This window comes from Oncorhynchus gorbuscha, linkage group LG02 (assembly GCF_021184085.1).
Source record: "Oncorhynchus gorbuscha isolate QuinsamMale2020 ecotype Even-year linkage group LG02, OgorEven_v1.0, whole genome shotgun sequence".
NCBI lineage: Eukaryota > Metazoa > Chordata > Actinopteri > Salmoniformes > Salmonidae > Oncorhynchus > Oncorhynchus gorbuscha.
In genome coordinates this window covers 86,480,358-86,502,312 of record NC_060174.1, presented here as the reverse complement: position 1 = coordinate 86,502,312, position 21,955 = coordinate 86,480,358, and the positions used below count along the sequence as shown (strand labels likewise).

General features: G+C 43.2%; 1 protein-coding gene across 2 annotated transcripts in view; it reads right to left on the bottom strand.

Annotated features, from left to right (window-relative positions):
• LOC124012081 (cell adhesion molecule 1-like) overlaps positions 1-21,955 on the bottom strand; it is a 508,450-nt gene that overhangs the window by 110,059 nt on the left and 376,436 nt on the right. For both annotated transcript variants that reach the window (XM_046325471.1, XM_046325480.1), the window contains exons 3-4: positions 18,358-18,504; positions 9,911-10,063 (exon numbers count right to left, since the gene is read on the bottom strand). In XM_046325471.1, the coding sequence (XP_046181427.1) occupies positions 9,911-10,063; positions 18,358-18,504 (300 nt within the window). The remainder of the gene's footprint in view (positions 1-9,910; positions 10,064-18,357; positions 18,505-21,955) is intronic.

Here is a 21,955-nt window from a genome sequence, read left to right as displayed (position 1 = left end):
TACAGGAAGGCCATAAAGATCATCAAGGACATCAACCACCCGAACCACTGCCTGTTCACCCCGCTATCATCCAGAAGGCGAGGTCAGTACAGGTGCATCAAAGCTGGGACCGAGAGACTGAAAAACAGCTTCTATCTCAAGGCCATCAGACTGTTAAACAGCCACCACTAACACTGAGTGGCTGCTGCCAACACACTGTCATTGACACTGACCCAACTCCAGCCATTTTAATAATGGGAATTGATGGGAAATGATGTAAATATATCACTAGCCACTTTAAACAATGCTACCTTATATAATGTTACTTACCCTACATTATTCATCTCATATGCATATGTATATACTGTACTCTACATCATCGACTGCATCCTTATGTAACACATGTATCACTAGCCACTTTAACTATGCCACTTTGTTTACTTTGTCTACACACTCATCTCATATGTATATACTGTACTCGATACCATCTACTGTATGCTGCTCTGTACCATCACTCATTCATATATCCTTATGTACATGTTCCTTATCCCCTTACACTGTGTATAAGACAGTAGTTTTGGAATTGTTAGTTAGATTACTTGTTGGTTATCACTGCATTGTCGGAACTAGAAGCACAAGCATTTCGCTACACTCGCATTAACATCTGCTAACCATGTGTATGTGACAAATAACATTTGATTTGATTTGATTTGACATACTTCCAGCTCTCGCTTGCTACCTATTGCCACTCAAAACAGCTTGATGCCATTTGCGCTGATCTACTCCTGCCTTGGCCCAGACACGCAGATTCATGCCTGTGCCAGTCTCCCCATCTCCTCCTTGCGAAAATGTCCAAATCACAAACACTCCCCACATCCCGCTGTCAAACTTCATTGCCAAATCGCCATCATTATGTCTAAGTACTTACTCTTGCTTCAAGCACGCTCTGTGTGTTGTAACGTCTAATACGCACACAATGTAATTTCCCTTAAATCCTGCTAGGACGCACGATAGAAAACACTCTGGACACTGTGTTTTGATTGGCGTGGATCTTGGTGTTTCGGTATTGACGTCAAATACTGGTGCTCCCAACTTATAAAAGTTAGGAGCCACAACAAAATTTAGGAGCACCAGAAAATATTTTTTATTTTATTGATTGAGATATGCAGGGTGACTGACGTTTGTGGTGATGAATCTTGCCCTGGAGGCAGAACTGAGCAATTTCTGCTAGATGGGCCAGCTGCAAAGAAAAAATGTACTATATCAAAGAAATAGTTGAAAACAAACATTTGCTTTTTGGTCTTAACTAAAGGTTAGGCATTAGGGTTAGCAGTGTGATTAAGGTTAGCGTTAACTGTATGGATAGGTTTACAATCAGATTTTATTACTTATTACTTTATTACTTTTATTACTGGAGCTCCCTCCAGGGCAAGATTCATGACACGTTTTGTTGTGTTACAAGGTGGGATTAAAATGTATTTATTTGTATTTTTTTGTTAACGATCTACACAAAACACTCTAATGTCAGTGGTAGAAAAATTCTAACATTTGTAAAGAATTTCAGAAAAATAAAGCAAATATATCTTGATTACATACGTATACACCCCCCTGAGTCAATACACGTTAGAATCACCTTTGGCAGTGATTAAAGCTGTGAGTCTTTCTGGATAAGGCTCTAAGAGCTTTGCCAACCTGGATTGTAAAATATTATTTTCAAAATGATTTGATCTCTGACAAGTTGGTTGTAGATCATTACTAGACAGCCATTTTCAAGTGTTAAATCTAACAGATTTAAGTAAAAACTGTAACTAGGCCACTCAGGAATATTCTATGTTGTTTTGGTAAGCAACTCCAGTGTATATCTGGCCTTCTGTTTTAGGTTATTGTCATGCCGAAAGGTGAACTGGTCTCCCAGTGTCTGCTGGAAAGCAGACTGAACCAGGTTTTCCTCTAGGATTTTGCCTGTGCTTAGCTCCATTACTATTAATTTTTATCCTGAAAAACTCCCCAGTCCTTAACAATTACAAGCGTACCCATAACATGATGCAGCCAGCACTATTTTTGAAAATATGGAGAGTGGTACTCAGTGATGTGTTTGGCCCAAACATAACGCTTTTTATTCAGGACATCATTGTTTTGGTAATTTTACTTTAGGACATTATCGTAAACAACAGGATGCATGTTTTTGAATATTTCTATTAAGTACAGATGTCCTTCTTTCACTCTGTCATTTAGGTTAGTATTGTGGAGTAACTATAATGTTGTTGATCCATCCTTTTCTCCTATCACAGCCATTAAACTCTATAACTGTTTTAAAGTCACCATTGGCCTCATGGTGAAATCCCTGAGCGTTTTCCTTCCTCTCCATCAAATAAGTTAGTAAGGACACCTGAATCTTTGTAGTGACTGGGTGTATTGACACACTATCCAAAGTGTAATTAATAACTTCACCATGCTCAAAGGGATATTCAATGTCAGCTTTAAAAAAAATGTTGCCCATCTACCAATAGGTGCCCGGTCTTTGAGTGGCATTGGAAAACCTCCCTGGTCTTTGTGGTTGAATCTGTGTTTGCAATTCTCTCGATTGGGGGGACCTTACAGGTAATTGTATGTGTAGGGTACAGAGTTGAGGTTGTCAGGTTAAACACTATCTACATTATCTTCCACAGTGTTGAAGTCCATGCAACTTTTACACCTGAATTTATTTAGGCTTGCTATAACAAAGGGGTTGAATATTTATTGACTCAACACATTTCAGCTTTTAATTTGTAATTAATTTCTAAAAACATAATTCCACTTGGACATTATGGGGTATTGCGTGTAGGACAGTGACACAAAATCTAAATTGAATCAATTTTAAATTCAGGCTGTAACACAACAAAATGTGGAAAAAGTCAAGGGGTGTGAATACTTTACTTTGAAGTAAGTAGACTGAAGTAAGTAGACAGTAAGTAGACTATATGTATTTTAGCAAAATTTGTGCCCTAGAAACTAATTTGTAACCATGTAAATACAAGTTTATTATAAAAATACCTGTCATTGAAATTACAAAGTCATTTGTGGAACATTAAGTTTCCACATTGTGTAAAAGCACAATATTGAGATGCATTACATCAAAAATTGTACACTGCCTCTTTAAGAACATCAAGTTCGTTAGTGATAACATGCAACAGATCAGTCATTTGGAAGATCTCATTTGCATACTCCTCACATCCCCTCTCCTCGTCTCCTTCTCAAAACACATTGGATGAGAGAGCCAGAGGTCCCCTCCCTCTGACCTTCTCCAATTGGTTTTGAAAAGAAGATGAGGAGATAGGATACGAGGAGTATGCAATTGAGAGCATCTCAAGATGGCGTAGCAGTCGGACGTGTGTTTTGTCTTGTCTGGTGTAAATATAGTTTTCCTCGTTTTTTTTCTGTATATATTTCGTACATATTTTAATCTCACTTTCCAACTATAGGCTGAATATACTCTCCTGCAACCCGCATCACCCAATGTGGTACGGATCTGCTTTTTCTATACTTTAGAACCGGAACCCCCATCAGAAGCTAGCCAGCTAACTAGCTACTAGCTAGTACTCAGTTAGCCACTGCTAGCGGTCTTCAAAGCTAACTAGGACACCAGCACGACATCAACCCAGAGCATATCAGACTGCTTTTTCTCTACCACATCTCCGGATTCCTACCGCAAGCTCTGAACCTTTACACAGGATCATCGCAACTAGCTAGCTGCAATCCGTGTGGCTACTCCTGGCTAACGTCTCTTCCCCAAAGCAAGCACCAGTTAGCCTTGAGCTAGCCTCGAGCTAAGCCCATCTCTCGACTAGCCGAAGAGGTCCAACATTACCTCTTTTGCCAATTGGCCTGGACCCTTTACTGCCGACACGGAGCCCCGCCGATCCATCACGACTGGTCCGCCGACATAATCGTCCGAGGTGGTTTCAACAGGCTTTTCCGTTCCGACATCGCCAAAGATCCATCTGCTGGCCAAGGCCCGCGAGCTTTCTGAAACGCTGTGTCTCCAGCTCACCTAGCGTACTAGAGCACCTGTAACATACTCCTGGGCTACAATTACCCGGGCCCACGACCGGTCTGTCGATGTCACCGCATGAAGAGGAATAAACAGACTCACCCCATCGTGATGTCCCCCAAAGGTTAACTCTCTAGCCCTCGCTATCTCCCTGCTTGCTAATTCGGCCTGCTAACGGCTAGCTTGTCTAGCCCGGGCCTACGAACTGTTAGCTTGTTAGCACAGGCCTGCTAACCGTCTGAATCACCGCGTCCCAAACACTCTCTGAACCCATTTACTTTCTATCTCTTTTTGATTTTTATTTTGTTTATACCTTCCGGAAACCTGCCTCACCCACTGTGATACGGAATCGCTATTACTTTTAATTTTAATTGTATTTTTATGACTCACTCAAGAACCTCCAGACGCTAACCAGCTAACTAGCTACAAGCTATTTAGTCATTGTTAGTTTCTTTTTAAACCTGGATAACACTCGCCAGTCCAGCTTCCCTGCCCATCCACCGCTTCCACCTGGACACTGATCTCTTGGCTACATAGCTGACGCACACTGGACTGTCCATTAATCACGGTACTCCATTCTGATTGTTTGTTTTATCTGTCGGCCCAGTTGCCTAGTCAACGCCATTTTACCTGCTGTTTGTTGTGCTAGCTGATTAGCCTCGCCTACTGTTTTTAGCTAGCTTTCCCAATTCAACACCTGTGATTACTGTATGCCTCGCTGTATGTCTCTCTCAAATGTCAATATGCCTTGTATACTGTTGTTCAGGTTAGTTATCATTGTTTTAGTTCACAATGGAGCCCCTAGATCCACTCTGCATACCCCTGTTACCTCCTTTGTCCCACCTCCCACACATGCGGTGACCTCACCCATTACAACCAGCATGTCCAGAGATACAACCCTCTCTCATCATCACCCAGTGCCTGGGCTTACCTCCGCTGTACCCACACCCCACCATACCCCTGTCTGCGCATTATGCCCTGAATATATTCTACCATGGCCAGAAACCTGCTCCTCTTATCCTCTGCCCCCAACGCTCTAGGCGACCAGTTTTGATAGCCTTTAGCCGCACCCTCATACTACTCCTTCTCTGTTCCGCGGGTGATGTGGAGGTAAACCCAGGCCCTGCATGTCCCCAGGTACCCTCATTTGTTGACTTCTGTGATCGAAAAAGCCTTGGTTTTATGCATGTCAACATCAGAAGCCTCCTCCCTAAGTTTATTTTACTCACTGCTTTAACACACTCTGCTAACCCTGATGTCCTTGCCGTGTCTGAATCCTGGCTCAGGAAGGCCACCAAAAATTCAGAGATTTCCATACCCAACTATAACATCTTCCGTCAAGATAGAACTGCCAAAGGGGGTGGAGTCGCAGTCTACTGCAGAGATAGCCTGCAAAGTAATGTCATACTTTCCAGGTCCATACCCAAACAGTTCGAACTACTAATTTTGAAAATTACTCTCTCCAGAAATAAGTCTCTCACTGTTGCCGCCTGCTACCGACCACCCTAGACTCCCAGCTGTGCCCTGGACACCATTTGTGAATTGATCGCCCCCCATCTAGCTTCAGAGTTTGTTCTGTTAGGTGACCTTAACTGGGATATGCTTAACACCCCGGCAGTCCTACAATCTAAGCTAGATGCCCTCAATCTCACTCAAATCATCAAGGAACCCACCAGGTACAACCCTAACTCTGTAAACAAGGGCACCCTCATAGACGTCATCCTGACCAACTGGCCCTCCAAATACACCTCCGCTGTCTTCAACCAAGATCTCAGCGACCACTGCCTCATTGCCTGTATCCGCCACGGAGCCGCAGTCAAACGACCACCCCTCATCACTGTCAAACGCTCCCTAAAACACTTCTGTGAGCAGGCCTTTCTTATCGACCTGGCCCGGGTATCCTGGAAGGATATTGACCTCATCCCGTCAGTTGAGGATGCCTGGTCATTCTTTAAAAGTAACTTCCTCACCATTTTATATAAGCATGCTCCGTTCAAAAAATGCAGAACCAAGAACAGATACAGCCCGTGGTTCACTCCAGACCTGACTGCCCTCGACCAGCACAAAAACATCCTGTGGCGGACTGCAATAGCATCGAATAGCCCCCATGATATGCAACTGTTCAGGGAAGTCAGGAACCAATACACGCAGGCAGTCAGGAAAGCTAAGGCCAGCTTCTTCAGGCAGAAGTTTGCATTCTGTAGCTCCAACTCCAAAAAGTTCTGGGACACTGTGAAGTCCATGGAGAACAAGAGCACCTCCTCCCAGCTGCCCACTGCACTGAGGCTAGGTAACACGGTCTCCACCGATAAATCCATGATTATCGAAAACTTCAATAAGCACTTCTCAACGGCTGGCCATGCCTTCCGCCTGGCTACTCCAACCTCGGCCAACAGCTCTGCCCCCCCGCAGCTCCTCGCCCAAGCCTCTCCAGGTTCTCCTTTACCCAAATCCAGATAGCAGATGTTCTGAAAGAGCTGCAAAACCTGGACCCGTACAAATCAGCTGGGCTTGACAATCTGGACCCTCTATTTCTGAAACTATCTGCCGCCATTGTCGCAACCCCTATTTACCAGCCTGTTCAACCTCTCTTTCATATCGTCTGAGATCCCCAAGGATTGGAAAGCTGCCGCAGTCATCCCCTCTTCAAAGGGGGAGACACCCTGGACCCAAACTGTTATAGACCTATATCCATCCTGCCCTGCCTATCTAAGGTCTTCGAAAGCCAAGTCAACAAACAGGTCACTGACCATCTCGAATCCCACCGTACCTTCTCCGCTGTGCAATCTGGTTTCCGAGCCGGTCACGGGTGCACCTCAGCTACACTCAAGGTACTAAACGATATCATAACCGCCATCGATAAAAGACAGTACTGTGCAGCCGTCTTCATCGACCTCGCCAAGGCTTTCGACTCTGTCAATCACCATATTCTTATCGGCAGACTCAATAGCCTCGGTTTTTCGGATGACTGCCTTGCCTGGTTCACCAATTACTTTGCAGACAGAGTTCAGTGTGTCAAATCGGAGGGCATGCTGTCCGGTCCTCTGGCAGTCTCTATGGGGGTGCCACAGGGTTCAATTCTCGGGCCGACTCTTTTCTCTGTATATATCAATGATGTTGCTCTTGCTGCGGGCGATTCCCTGATCCACCTCTACGCAGACGACACCATTCTATATACTTTTGGCCCGTCATTGGACACTGTGCTATCTAACCTCCAAACGAGCTTCAATGCCATACAGCACTCCTTCCGTGGCCTCCAACTGCTCTTAAAAGCGAGCAAAACCAAATGCATGCTTTTCAACCGATCGCTGCCTGCACCCGCATGCCCGACTAGCATCACCACCCTGGATGGTTCCGACCTTGAATATGTGGACACCTATAAGTACCTAGGTGTCTGGCTAGACTGCAAACTCTCCTTCCAGACTCACATCAAACATCTCCAATCGAAAATCAAATCAAGAGTCGGCTTTCTATTCCGCAACAAAGCCTCCTTCACTCACGCCGCCAAGCTTACCCTAGTAAAATTGACTATCCTACCGATCCTCGACTTCGGCGATGTCATCTACAAAATGGCTTCCAACACTCTACTCAGCAAACTGGATGCAGTCTATCACAGTGCCATCCGTTTTGTCACTAAAGCACCTTATACCACCCACCACAGCGACTTGTATGCTGTAGTCGGCTGGCCCTCACTACATATTCGTCGCCAGACCCACTGGCTCCAGGTCATCTACAAGTCCATGCTAGGTAAAGCTCCGCCTTATCTCAGTTCACTGGTCACGATGGCAACACCCATCCGTAGCACGCGCTCCAGCAGGTGTATCTCACTGATAATCCCTAAAGCCAACACCTCATTTGGCCGCCTTTCGTTCCAGTACTCTGCTGCCTGTGACTGGAACGAACTGCAAAAATCGCTTAAGTTGGAGACTTTTATCTCCCTCACCAACTTCAAACATCAGCTATCCGAGCAGCTAACCGATCGTTGCAGCTGTACATAGTCTATTGGTAAATAGCCCACCCATTTTCACCTACCTCATTCCCATACTGTTTTTATACTGTTTTTTATTTATTTACTTTTCTGCTCTTTTGCACACCAATATCTCTACCTGTACATGTACATGACCATCTGATCATTTATCACTCCAGTGTTAATCTGCAAAATTGTATTATTCGCCTACCTCCTCATGCCTTTTGCACACATTGTATATAGACTGCCCATTTTTTTCTACTGTGTTATTGACTTGTTAATTGTTTACTCCATGTGTAACTCTGTGTTGTCTGTTCACACTGCTATGCTTTATTTTGGCCAGGTCGCAGTTGCAAATGAGAACTTGTTCTCAACTAGCCTACCTGTTTAAATAAAGGTGAAATAAAAAATAAAAAATGTATTGCTGTGATTATTGATTTCCTGGAGAAGCAATCACTTTTCCTTTATTTCTGTGCTCCCAAATAATAATGTTAGGATATAGCCTATAAGTAAAGTTACTAGGTCGTTAGCAAGCTAGCTAAGAAGGTACATGACTGAACAAGGTTTAAACAAAAGGCCCGTGAGTAGTTTTAGAATGGCACACGACATGGTCTATGAATGTAAAATGTGGCTTGCCAATTCACCACAGGAAGAAGAAAAAGTTGCGCCGGTTATATGGGTCATATCATTTGAACCGTTTGGCCTACAAACAAGCCGTATTCACTGTAGTAATGGTACAATCATTACAATGGAAAACAATTGTAGACGCACAGGTCACACAGCTAAATATTTAGGAACATATATATGACCAAAATGGTCACACTTTAGAGCCCTGTGCGAGGTTATGACATTTAAAATGACGTTGTGGACCAGATTTAAAATATATTTAACTTTCAGTGAAATGGCATAATCCCTAAAAGTGAGACAGACTTTCAGTCTTCACGTCACTTTTACTACCGTTACATTTTTATCAAGGATATTATAATAATTCAATTCATGCTTTGCACTGTGTCTCTACACCTTGGTGAATGTTTATTATTTCGTAATAAGTTTGTCTCTGAGTGCAAAAGTGAGTTAGATACAGCTATGGTATCAACCACTCCATCGTTCAATGACGTGCCAGTGATAGCTGTGTGTGTGTTAGTGATGTGACCCACAGCTGACCCACAGCTGTTTGTTCACCCGCACCTCCCACAAACCTAAATGTAGCATATAGATATGAATTGCACAAGACTGATACATTTATGGATTTTTAATACATTGTTTTCTCTTTATTCAATCCGCCCGCCCTTCATCCAAACAATATTTTTAGACCCTAATGTCACGCCTTGGTCTTAGTATTTTGTGTTTTCTTTATTATTTGTTCAGGCCAGGGTGTGACATGGGGTTATTGTATTGTTGTATTGGGGTTTTTGTAGGCATTGGGATTGTGGTTGATTAGGGGTGTGTCTAGTATAGGCGTGGCTGCCTGAGGCGGTTCTCAATCAGAGTCAGGTGGTTCTTGTTGTCTCTGATGGGGAACCGTTTTTAGGTAGCCTGGGTTTCACTTTGTATTTCGTGGGTGATTGTTCCTGTCTCTGTGTAGTGTTCACCAGATAGGCTGTAATTAGGTTTCACGTTCCGTTTTGTTGTTTTGTATTTGTATAGTTATTTCATGTATCGCTTTTTTCATTAAAGTCATGAGTAACCACCACGCTGCATTTCGGTCCGACTCTCTTTCTACAAACGAAGAACGCCGTTACACCTAAACCCACCCGTACCGTGGATATAACCTCAGGGATTGCCGGTTATGGGTAAACTCGTGTATCACTAGTGTGTGTGTGTGTGTGTGTGTGTGTTTTCAATCATACTCTCATAATGAATGTCAACGTAGACGGTCTAAGCCATTTTCCCCCTCAACAAACATTGTGTGTGGTGTGTGTGTGTAGTCATACTCAGCACAGTGATGTCTGCATAGGCCTCCTGTGGGGGGTCCGTGTAGAGCTGGCACACGTATCTCCCCTCATCCGACAGGCTCACATTGGATAGAGACACCCGCAGCTCATTGTCTGAGAAGTTTACCAGCTGGAAGCGAGCATCTTTCAGGGCTGGGGATCAAAGAAAGAGAGATAGGGAGAGAAAAAGTAAGGGAGATAAGGGAGGGGGGGTCAAAAGAGGGTACCATTGTCATTGTCCATGCATTGACTATGGCAGTGTTTCCCCAACTCCAGTCATTGAGTACCCCCAACAGTACACATTTTTGTTGTTGTCCCTCACAAACTCACCTGATTCAACTCGTTGAGCTCTTGATGATTAATTGACAAGTTGAGTCATGTGTGCTTGTCTAGGGCTACAACAAAAAAGTACTTGAGGACTGGAGAAACACATGTGAGAGTATTCATATGTATATTTGAGTTTAGTTCCAGGAGTTAGATTATGAGTTACTCTACAGTCATGTGTAGGGATCGATTGAAGGTCAATGGAAAATTCAAATCTCCTTTACCATTATATAAACTCAACAAAAAAAGAAAAGTCCTCTCACTGTCAACTGTGTTTATTTTCAGCAAACTTAACATGTGTAAAACCTTGTATGAACATAACAAGATTCAACAACTGAGACATAAACTGTTCCACAGACATGTGACTAACAGAAATGGAATAATGTGTCCCTCAAAAGTAAGTCAGTATCTGGTGTGGCCACCAGCTGCATTAAGTACTACAGTGCATCTCCTCCTCACAGACTGCACCAGATTTGCCAGTTCTTGCTGTGAGATGTTACCCCACTCTTCCACCAAGGCACCTGCAAGTTCCCAGACATTTCTGGGTGGAATGGCCCTAGCCCTCACCCTCCGATCCAACAGGTCTCAGACGTGCTCAATGGGATTGAGATCTGGGCTCTTCGCTGGCCATGGCAGAACACTGACATTCCTGTCTTGCAGGAAATCACGCACAGAACGAGCAGTATGGCAGGTGGCATTGTCATGCTGGAGGGTCATGTCAGGATGAGCCTGCAGGAAGGGTACCACATGAGGGAGGAGGATGTCTTCCCTGTAACGCACAGCGTTGAGATTGCCTGCAATGACAACAAGCGGACCGAGTTTTGAAATAAGTGGAATTAGAATATGATAGCTCAGGAGATGGAGAAAACACCTGTCACCGGATTACATCTTCAAACTAAGGGCAACCATGGCATCCGTGACAGAGGGAGAAGTGTCCATCCATGTATACGGGTAAGAGAGTCTAGCTAGCTACATTTTCAGATATTACACGTTTTTTAATTTAGTCAGAAAGTTGTTTTCATTTCAAGTTAGTGTACTGTTAGCTAGCAAGCTAACGTTAGCTGGCTGGCTCGCTAGCCAACGTTACGTTTATGATCTGTGTAGTAATATTATTCATATCTCAGAGCCATTTGCTTTGCTAGTTATAACCTAATGTTAGCTGTCTAACATTGAACCTGGTTGTTTAGCTACCTACAGATTCATGCAGGATAGTCACGTCATGAGTTGGGATTATGGTTCATTGTTAAGCTAGCTAGCTACATGTCTTAACAAAAGACTCCACTACGCAAGTATCCATTTCAATAAAACACCATTTTAAATGTTATTACATAGGACCGAATCGAGCCCATCAGTCACATATTGGGGAAAAAACACTTGTGGTATGTTGTTTTCCTGACCTTTTTCCAACAGGAAAGGTGGAAGGCTTGATGTCAGAGTAAAGAACAGCTTGCTTACTGTCTGTTGACCCCAGAGTTCAGAGTATATTTTACATTTGCTTTGGAAGAGTGAGGTGGGTGCTCTATCTGGGAGTATTGCACATACCTTAAAATGTTCTCTTGAGTTTAGCAAACTTAAAGAACACAACGAATCTCCTCAGGTGAATCTTAAGTATTCTTGGTAACATGCGCAGAACTAAAGAATACTGGTATGGTCGACATCCTGAGGTCATGTGTATGCTTTGACACTTTGGAGCACCATTATAGATTCTGACTTTAAACTGTGCTGAATACAGCTGGGAAAAACTCATATTGATGCCAGGTGAGCTTTATTTAATGCACCCTAAAACAGTCTCCCGCCATTTATCATCATTTCCTTTCTTTGTTGAAATTCATCTGATCTTTGAGAACATTTGAATCCTAAGCAACTTCCCTACATATTTCTTGAAGTACAATAGCCCAATAAAGCTACTATAGTAGGTCAAAGCTGTGTGCTGGAAAACCTTGGTAGAGCATGGGTGAAGTAGGCATTGTGGGGCTCATGTGAATTTCCTTTCTTTTCTCACTTAAAACTTTTTTTTGTTGTTTCTAATTAAAACAGGAATATGTGGTGACACACACACGCAGAATAATGAGCAATCCATTAGGGAGTTGTTTTGCCTGGCAAACGCAATGGAGAATCCCAATGTCTGGTTCAGATGAAAGCCTCCCCACCACCTCTGACAGATCAACAGCAGCCATTTACTGCTCTCTGTGTCTTCTTTTTCTCACCCGCAGCAGCCCAGTTCAAAGGAGCAAAAGCAACAAGAAAAAAGAGGTAGTATTAATACATAACTACATAGATGGAAACAAATAACTAAATGAAGAAATCATCTGGGATTATTACAGTTTGCGGCGGCGAGCACATGAAAGCCAGGATTGTGATAGTGATGGGGGGTGAAGCTGATTGTTCTGGGTTCCAGCTGGTTAGCCGTGCTCTTTCGCTTTTATGCAAAAAGAGAGAAAGCAAGAGAGCGAGTGAGGGGGGAAAAGAGGAAGAGAGAAAGAAAGGCTGTCAGCCTTCTCTCTGGTTCTGCTGCTGTGGAGGGAGTGGAGAAGCAAAGAAACACAGAGCGTGGCTCCATCTCCGCTGCCATCCACCCTTTTTCCTTGAGTTAACCTTCTCGACATCCCCGACCACCCCACCCCCCCTCCCAGCACCTCGGAGTAGCCACGTGCCCCATCATCAGAAGACCCCATCTCAATTCCACTCGTCTCCCCTTACTCCCACAAAGACAAGCCACATGGTGCAAAAGGAGAAGGGGTTAAACATGTTGCCGTGCCAACTCATCGCTAATGTCTGGAATATCAGAAGAGAAAGACGAACAGAATAGCTAACAAGTGTGTGAATTCAGAGTAAGTCACAAATGAGTCAAAGGAGAGCTCTATTTTTAGCATGTGGGCCCAAGATTGAAGTCCAATCAAAACATTACTCCTCAACATTCAACTCTATTTTGCAAAGCTATTCTGGTGTCCCAACTTCTTAACTCAATTACTTTAATTATTAAGTTACTTACCTATGCTACTTTTCAACACTAACCGCAACACTAAACACTAACCGCTAGTAGTCATTATGCTTGGCTCCTCTGTTAGCAGTGGATGAACACAACAGAGGCTAACGTTACACACAGATCATGTGTGACTAATTAAAGTGGCTGACTTGAAAGCAGGGTTAGGCCTGTCAGTGCAAGGGGCAGCCTGACACTAATGATTAAATGAAATGTATTGATTTGAAGAATGTGCTGGGATTAAAACACTCCAATGCGAGGCATCACGGGCTAAACTGCTGGTAATCTGTTGTGAGACTCTGCGTTAGGTGGACACCAATAGGAATGATTAAAGCATTATGTCAACACCGATAATGTTCATAATGGCACTAAAGTCTGGTGTACTGTGGGTATTTGAAAAATGGCCTCCAGTCCATTGTGGTATACTGTATGCTCAATGCATACCTTGCATACATTGCCTGCTATATCTTGTTGTTGTGTTAATATACTGTAAGTGTATATCTCCACTACATGACCAAAAGTATGTGGGCACCTGCTCGTCAAACATCACATTCCAAAATCATGGGCATTAATATGGAGTTTGTCCCCCTTTTACTGCTATAACAGCCTTCACTCTTCTGGGGAAGGCTTTCCACCAGATGTTGCAACATTGCTGCAGGGAGTTGCTTCCATTCAGCCAGAAGAGCACAAGTGAGGTTGGGCACTGATTTTGGGGGATTAGGCCTGGCTCGCAGTCGGCATTAACAATTCACCCCAAAGGCATTCAATGGGGTTGAGGTCAGGGCTCTGTGCAGGCAAGTCCAGTTCTTCCACACCGATCTCGACAAACCATTTCTGTATGGACCTTGCTTTTTGTACAGGGCATTGTCATGCTGAAACAGGAAGGGTCCTTCCCCAAACTGTTGCCACAAAGTTGGAAGCACAGAATTGTCTAGAATGTCATTATATGCTGTAGCGTTAAGATTTCCCTTCACTGGCACTAAGTGAAAAACAGCCTCAGACCATTATTCCTCCTCCACCAAACTTGTGTTGCAACCGAGGGCAGATGATTTTTAGGGCGCTATGCGTTTCAACACTCGCCGGTCCCGTTCTGTGAGCTTGTGTGGCCTACCACCTCGCGGCTGAGCCGTTGTTGCTCCTAGATGTTTCACTTCACAATAGCATCACTTACAGTTGACCGGAGCAGCTTTAGCAGGGAATAAATTTGACAAACTGACTTGATAGATAGGTGATATCCTATGACGGTTCCACGTTGAAAGTCACAGAGCTCTTCAGTTAGGCCATTCCAATGCCAGTGTTTGTCTATGGAGATTGCATGGCTGTATGCTCAATTTTATACACCTTTTAGCAACAAGTGTAGCTGAAATAGCCGAATCCACTAATTTGAAGGGGTGTCCACTTTTATATATATAGTGTATATCAACAACACAAATGTGGTTTGTGCAAAAAAAACCAGACAGAATTGGAGGTGGTGAGAAACTGAATACTGATCCATTTTTTGGAGTGAAAAACAGCATTAGAGCTTGACGACATCAGCTGTGTCCAACAAGGAACATGGCCCTGGTCCTTGATACAAGCGTGGTCATGTGAGGACTCAACAGCGGCCCGCCATGCCCCAGGAGGTTGTCCCCCATGACAACACAACAACGGCGCCCGTACGCAGCATCCAGCTCACTGTGGGGGAGCCCGGGATTGGACGCGCAGCAGTGATGTCCAATGGGGTGAGTTTCAGGGAAAGCAAAGGCACTAGTAGTAGAAATGTTTAATTTTTTAAATTTTACCTTTATTTTACCAGGTAAGAACATATTAAGAACATATTCTTATTTTCAATGGCGGCCTGGGAACAGTGGGTTAACTGACTGTTCAGGGGCAGAACGACAGAGCTGACAAATCTGTCGTTCTGCCCCTGAACAGGCAGTTAACCCACTGTTCCCAACCCTTGTCAGCTCGGGGGTTTGAACTCGCAACCTTCCGGTTACTAGTCCAACGCTCTAACCACTAGGCTACGCTGCCGCCCCCCCCAAAAAAGCAATTCCACTCAAGAAAACAAACTGAATATGTCTTTCGATGTTAATTTTGTTCTTTCAATTCCTTTAGATTGGCATAGCGTTTCTCAGGTAATCAGTGGAGACTCCTGAGGGGAGTTTGGCTCATAATAGTGACTGGATCGGAGCAAATTGAATGGCATCAAACATATTGCTTGATGTATTTGATACCATTCCACTGATTCCACTCCAGCCATTATCACGTGCCTGTCCTCCCAATTAAGGTGCCACAAAACTCCTATGCTGGTAAGTCGCTCTGGATAAGAGCGTCTGCTAAATGACTTAAATGTAAATGTAAATGTAATGCCTTTTTTGGAAGGTACAAACACAAGGAAAGACTAAATTGGGCAAGAAAATGCAGTGACCATGGAGAGACCTCTGAGGCAACAAACACTTAAACAAAACGTGGGAATAAGATTCACAGTGGCTAGGAACAGGGACAAAAACAGCCAGAAAGAAGAAAAAGAAGGGAGGAGCGCCATGCACGTCTCAAAACACAGCAGTATCCTATTCCTGCTGATTTGTACTTGAATATAGTAGCTATAGGGGTTTCAAAATGAGCTAATTTATTTGTTTTAACAGCCACACAAGACAGAGAATTTGATAAATATTTGTACTTCATCCATTTCATTTCCGGGATGTATATGTTTCATTTCCATGATGATCTTGAATTAGATTGTGAAAACTAAAGTCCATCTTCTTCATACAGCCTCTCTACAACCAAACAAACTGCCTTTCTATGAAAATAAAGGCTTTCTTTAAATCTTATTCACAGATTCACATAGCGAGCTATAGTATTAAAAAAGCATACCTCAATACAGCTATTTTGTTAATAATATCGTATCAGAAGGCCCCAAGTTATCTCACAAATCAAGTGATCTTACTTATGTTTAAAATCATATGAAATAATAAAACAGATAAAACTTTACTTTCAAGATGTCTAATTAATTTTCCTGAGTCAGATCAAAGTGGACAATTCTCCACTCAACTCCATTTGAGGGGTGGACAGTCGCCTAAAGTGGTGTTGAATATACATTGCTTATTTTCGTGTTATCGCAAATAGCCAAAGGTCCGTTCGGCACCATCGAGGAAACGGGTGATGGGGGACAAAAGACTGCACAAACACACACGGCCATATCCATTGAGTCCTGGCAATCTCTGCATTGAAATGAAGCTGACTTTAAACACAAGAGGGGGGGAAATAAACTGCAATTCAGAGCAGAGCAAAAAAATAAAGATGAGAAACAAAACTTTTATGGCTGCAATGGGTTGTTCTTTTCTTCCATCTTTCTCCCTCTCCATATCTCAGTTGTGTTGTTTCTCCCTGGTTACATTGAGATGAGCTTCTGGCTTCTTCTTAAGTGGCGGCAATCAATTCTGATTAGCAGGCCTGGCTACTTTTTGAGAGGAGCCCATCAAAGTTTTATTAAGGAGTGAGAGAGGGAAAGGGTAGGTGGGTGAGGGTAATTTGGCTCTTCACACAGACTCCACTCCCACCACACACATGCACACACGATACACACACACACATGGAAAAGGGATTTGTGGCATCCAACCATCTTCTTGCCCTTTAGCTGGCTCCATGCTGTTTTCGTCATCTCACTTTTAAACGTTGCCGGAGAGAGACACCTTTTAATGATAAGGAGAGCGGCAGAGAGATTAGAGGGTGACCTTTTTGACTCAGCGGCTGTGGACCTGTTAATGACGAGGTCAGTGCTTTGAAAACACAGAGGATATGGAGGTGACGTCCTCATTAAGAGATTGGGAGCTGGTGGTGGTAAAGGTAAGGTAAAGGTGTCCTTTGGTAATGCACAGGCTACTTTCAGACAGGTACCGTCCGGGGCCCAGCGGAATCCTTACACACGTGGTCTCTGGTCTTCAAAAGGACTGGCGTCCACCCACTACACAGGTTTCAAGTGTCTGCCTCTTCACTCTGAGTACCAGTGCAAAAGTGTGTGTGTGCCTCTTAACTCGCCGAGTGTGCCTACAGTATATGTGTGTGTGTGTGTGTATTTGAAGGAGCATGAAAACATGTGTGTGTGCTCACTTTGTGTGCAGAGGGCCACGCTGGGGAGGAGCCCTCATCCACACCCGGCTCCAACCGCTCCCTTGAAGTGGGGTCACATTAATTTCCGATGCGATGGAGAAACATGCTACCGCTGAGCTTTTCCGCAACTAGGATGTCAATGTCAAAGCTCTCTCCTCTATCTCCCTCCTTTTTTCCCCAATATGGATGTCAGTTGGAGCGGCCCAATATGATATTCAGGGAGGCTGGTAGAAGAGCCAAGCTATAATTAAGAAGTGCAGCTGCAGTGAAATGCCCGAATGTTCTCTGGAAAAGATCACAAGAGATCAAGGCGCCCCGTCGGAAGAAGAGATGCCCTTGACAGCCAGCTGTGGGCTTGGTATTTGGTGCCCCAGCGAAACAGAAAAACACGAGGCACGATTTATGTATGCCAGGGGGATCCTGAGGACCTGGCTGTGTGGCTGTGTATATGTGTGTGAAAGAGAGTGTGGGTGAGTGAGGAAGAGTTTGTGGTGGTAGGATGGGAGGGAGGGACAGAACGTTGTATCCATCAAAGACAGATGGGAGCCCTTCTGATGTGGCTGCTTCTCTGTGTGTCTGTGGTGTGTGTGTGTGTATGTGTGTGCGTGCTCACGCCTCATCTCTGAAGAAGGAGAACAGAAGGAGGACTTGAGGACTTACTGCAAAAGTGTGCGACCATTAGGGCTATACTTTATGTTTGTGTGTGTGGGCATATTTAGTATTTTCCAACCAGTGGAAAGTACTAATAACAACAAGTCTCTGAAGTGGACCAAAATATTATTGTAGAGTTGATGTGAAAGTATGTGTATGTCCGTCTGTGTAGAACTAGTAGGCCAATCTATTTTTAAGGTGTGTGTATGTATAAGTTTGTGTCCGTGTGTATGCCAGCCTCTCTCTCTGTGTGTGTGTGTGTGTGTGTGTGTGTGTGTGTGTGTGTGTGTGTGTGTGTGTGTGTGTGTGTGTGTGTGTGTGTGTGTGTGTGTGTGTGTGTGTGTGTGTGTGTGTGTGTGTGTGTGTGTGTGTGTGTGTGTGTGTGTGTGGTACTCACGTCGGACGTCTCTGAAGTAGATGGTCTGTCTGTTGGGGTTGAGGAGCTGGATGACAGAATCGTCGTTGTTCTTCACCCTGCAGCTGATGACGGCCACGTCACCCTCCATCACCTCCACATTGTCTGTCACCAGGTTCTGACTCTGGACTGGAAGGCACAGACAGACACACAGTAGTCATTACAACTGCCAGGCTGTGTGCAGTATAGTTTTTCACACCACTGAGCTGAACCGAGCCAAGCCAAGCTGTACTCAGCCTGGTTACACATCCACCATAGTAAATGGTGAAAATATGATATCTGAGCGAGCACAATTTGGTTTGCAAACATGTGATCCCAAGTATGGAATGAATTCCGGTGGTACTACTACCATTACTACCATACTACCATTTGCCAATACTTGTAAGAGATCAATGCCAACATGATATGTATCCCAAGTTATAATTCAAAATAAGCCATTCAGTCCATAACAACCGCAAGGAAGAGTGGGGATATTTTTTTTTTTTTACCAACTGGGGAAATTGTGTTGGGACCCACAAGGTCAAATGCTATTTGTAGAGGGTTTAGGGTTACGGTTAGAATTAGTGTTAGAATTAAGTTTAGGGTTAGGAGCTAGGGTTAGTTTTAGGGTTAAGGTTAGGAACCAAGGTTAGGTTTTATGGTTAAGGTTAGGGTAAGAGTACAGGTTAGTTTTAAGGGTTAGGGAAAATAGGATTTCGAATCTGACTGAATTGTGTGTCCCCACAAGGTTAGCTGTACAGGACTGTGTGTGTGTGTGTGTGTGTGTGTGTGTGTGTGTGTGTGTGTGTGTGTGTGTGTGTGTGTGTGTGTGTGTGTGTGTGTGTGTGTGTGTGTGTGTGTGTGTGTGTGTGTGTGTGTGTGTGTGTGAATGTGTGCTTTATGAGCGAGCTGGTAAAGGTAGCTCCTGATGCCTGACCTTGTGGGTGACGGCAGACCCTATCACAGGGCAATGGAAGACTTCATACATGGATTTTAGCTACTTCATTAAAGTCAGGAGAGAGATTTTTGATTTTCTCCAAGATTAATTTCTTGCCTCCTTGATGCGTATCTTAAATAAAAAAAATATTATACAGTTGAAGTTTGCGTACACTTAGGTTGGAGTCATTAAAACTCATTTTTCAACCACTCCACAAATTTCTTGTTGACAAACTAATTTTGGCAAGTCGGTTAGGACACCTTCTTTGTGCATGACACAAGTTACTTTTCCAACAATTGTTTACAGACAGATTATTTCACTTATGATTCACTGTATCACAATTCCAGTGGGTCAGAAGTTTATATACACTATGTTGACTGTGTCTTTAAACAGCTTGGAAAATTCCAGAAAATGATGTCATGGCTTTAAAAGCTTCTGATAGGCTAATTGACATAATTTGAGTCAATTGGAGGTGTACCTGTGGATGTATCCCAAGGCCTACCTTCAAACTCAGTGCCTCTTGCTTGACATCATGGGAAAATCAAAAGAATTCATCCTTGGGAGCAATTTCCAAACGCCTGAAGATACCCTGTTCATCTGTACAAACAACAGTACGCAGGTATAAACACCATAGGACCAAGCAGCCATCATACCGCTCAGGAAGGAGATGCGTTCTGTCTCCTACAGATTAACGTACTTTGGTGCGAAAAGTGCAAATCAATCCCAGAACAACAGCAAAGGACCGTGTGAAGATACTGGAGGAAACGGGTAGAAAAGCATCTATATCTACAGTAAAATGTGTCCTATATCGACATAACTTGAAAAACCGCTCAGCAAGGAAGAAGCCACTGCTCCAAAACTGACATAAAAAAAGCCAGACTACGGTTTGCAACCGCACATGGGGACAAAGATCGTACATTTTGGAGAAATGTTCTCTGGTCTGATGAAACAAAAATAGAACTCTTTGGCCATAATGACCATTGTTATGTTTGGGGGAAAAAAGGGGAACGCTTGCAAGCTGAAGAACCCAACCAAAGAAATAAAAGCTTAAATAAAGAATCATCTCTACTATTATTCTGACATTTCACATTCTTAAAATGAAGTGGTGATCCTAACCGACCTAAGACAGGGACTTTTGACTAGGATTAAATGTCAGGAATTGTGAAAAACAGTTTAAATGTATTTGGCTAAGGTATATGTAAACTTCCGACTTCAACTGTATATGTATTGTTCCATAGCCGAATAGTTAATAGGAGGAGCATGATTGGACTGTGACATGCGCGGTGGGGCAACCTGCAAATGTCCATGCCTCAGTTGACATGCACCTCTAAACATCCCTGTCATTTAAAGAGGATGGGGAAGAACGCAATAGCCTCCTCAAATGTCGACAGATAAGGACAGACAGCTTAACAAACAGAATTTAAAATAAGCCTTCCTAACAATACCTCGATACCCCAAACAGCCCTAAAAACAAATGAACCATATGAGAACAAGCCACACTCCCCAATTGTAAGAAGTGAATTCAGCCTACTTTTCAATAATGAGGGCCGTTATTGGATATATGCTAATATGCTATGCTAAAATACTTGGCCAATATGCTAATATACTTGGCTCGAATTATATGCTAATATTCTAGGCTCATAAATGCTAACATGTTAGGCGCATATGATATGCTAATAGGCTTATACGATATGCTAATATGCAAAACTAGTACAGTGGGTATCGCCATGGTGATGCGGCTAAATGTAGTCTCTTCTATGTTGGGCTAGGAGTTTAAAACCTGCGTAGTGTTCATTTGGTTAATTGTTCTTCCACTGGTAAACAAACACTAAAACACAAATTGTAAGGGGGGAATACTTACGAGGGAACGCGCTCATTAACGACAACATCAAACGTGCAAAGATGTCATCCGGAAAATGTCAATCTTATCGAGTCACTACCAACAGCTACATTAGCATAATCTGGTATAATGTTGATAAAATCATAGTACCAATGGCTCTTATTATGGTTCCTTATTTAGGAAATGTAATTAGATCAAATGAAATAAGTAAATCAAATGAGAATATCAGCAGGTGGTTACCAAACAAAAAGAGATGACACTGCAACACAAATAGTTATGATAAAACTAAATATCTCATGTCAGAAACTGCATTCAAAAACTACAACTCAGAAAACCATGTCACATGCCTTAAGTGGCCAGATTTTTTGATCAATCATTCTCAAAATATCAAATAGTCTCAATCTGCACGTGCCTTGGCAACTCCTCTAACTATCCTTGTGTGCATCTACTAACACACATGTTTGGCACAACAACGAACCAATCTAGTAGAGAGAGTTGGATAAATCCCATAGCCTTGTCTACAGCTGGGACCGTGCTACAGCTCAACATACAGTACCAGTCAAAGGTTTGGACACACCTACTCATTCGAGGGTTTTTCTTTACTTTTACTATTTTCTACATTGTAGAATAATAGTGAAGATATCAAAACTATGAAATAACACACATGGAATAATGTAGTCACCTACTTTTTTTAAACATATTTTAGATTCTTCAAAGTTGCCACCCTTTGCCTTGATGACAGCTTGCATACTCTTGGCATTCTCTCAACAAGCTTCATGAGGAATGCTTTTCCAACAAATATATATATTTACAACTTTCTTTGC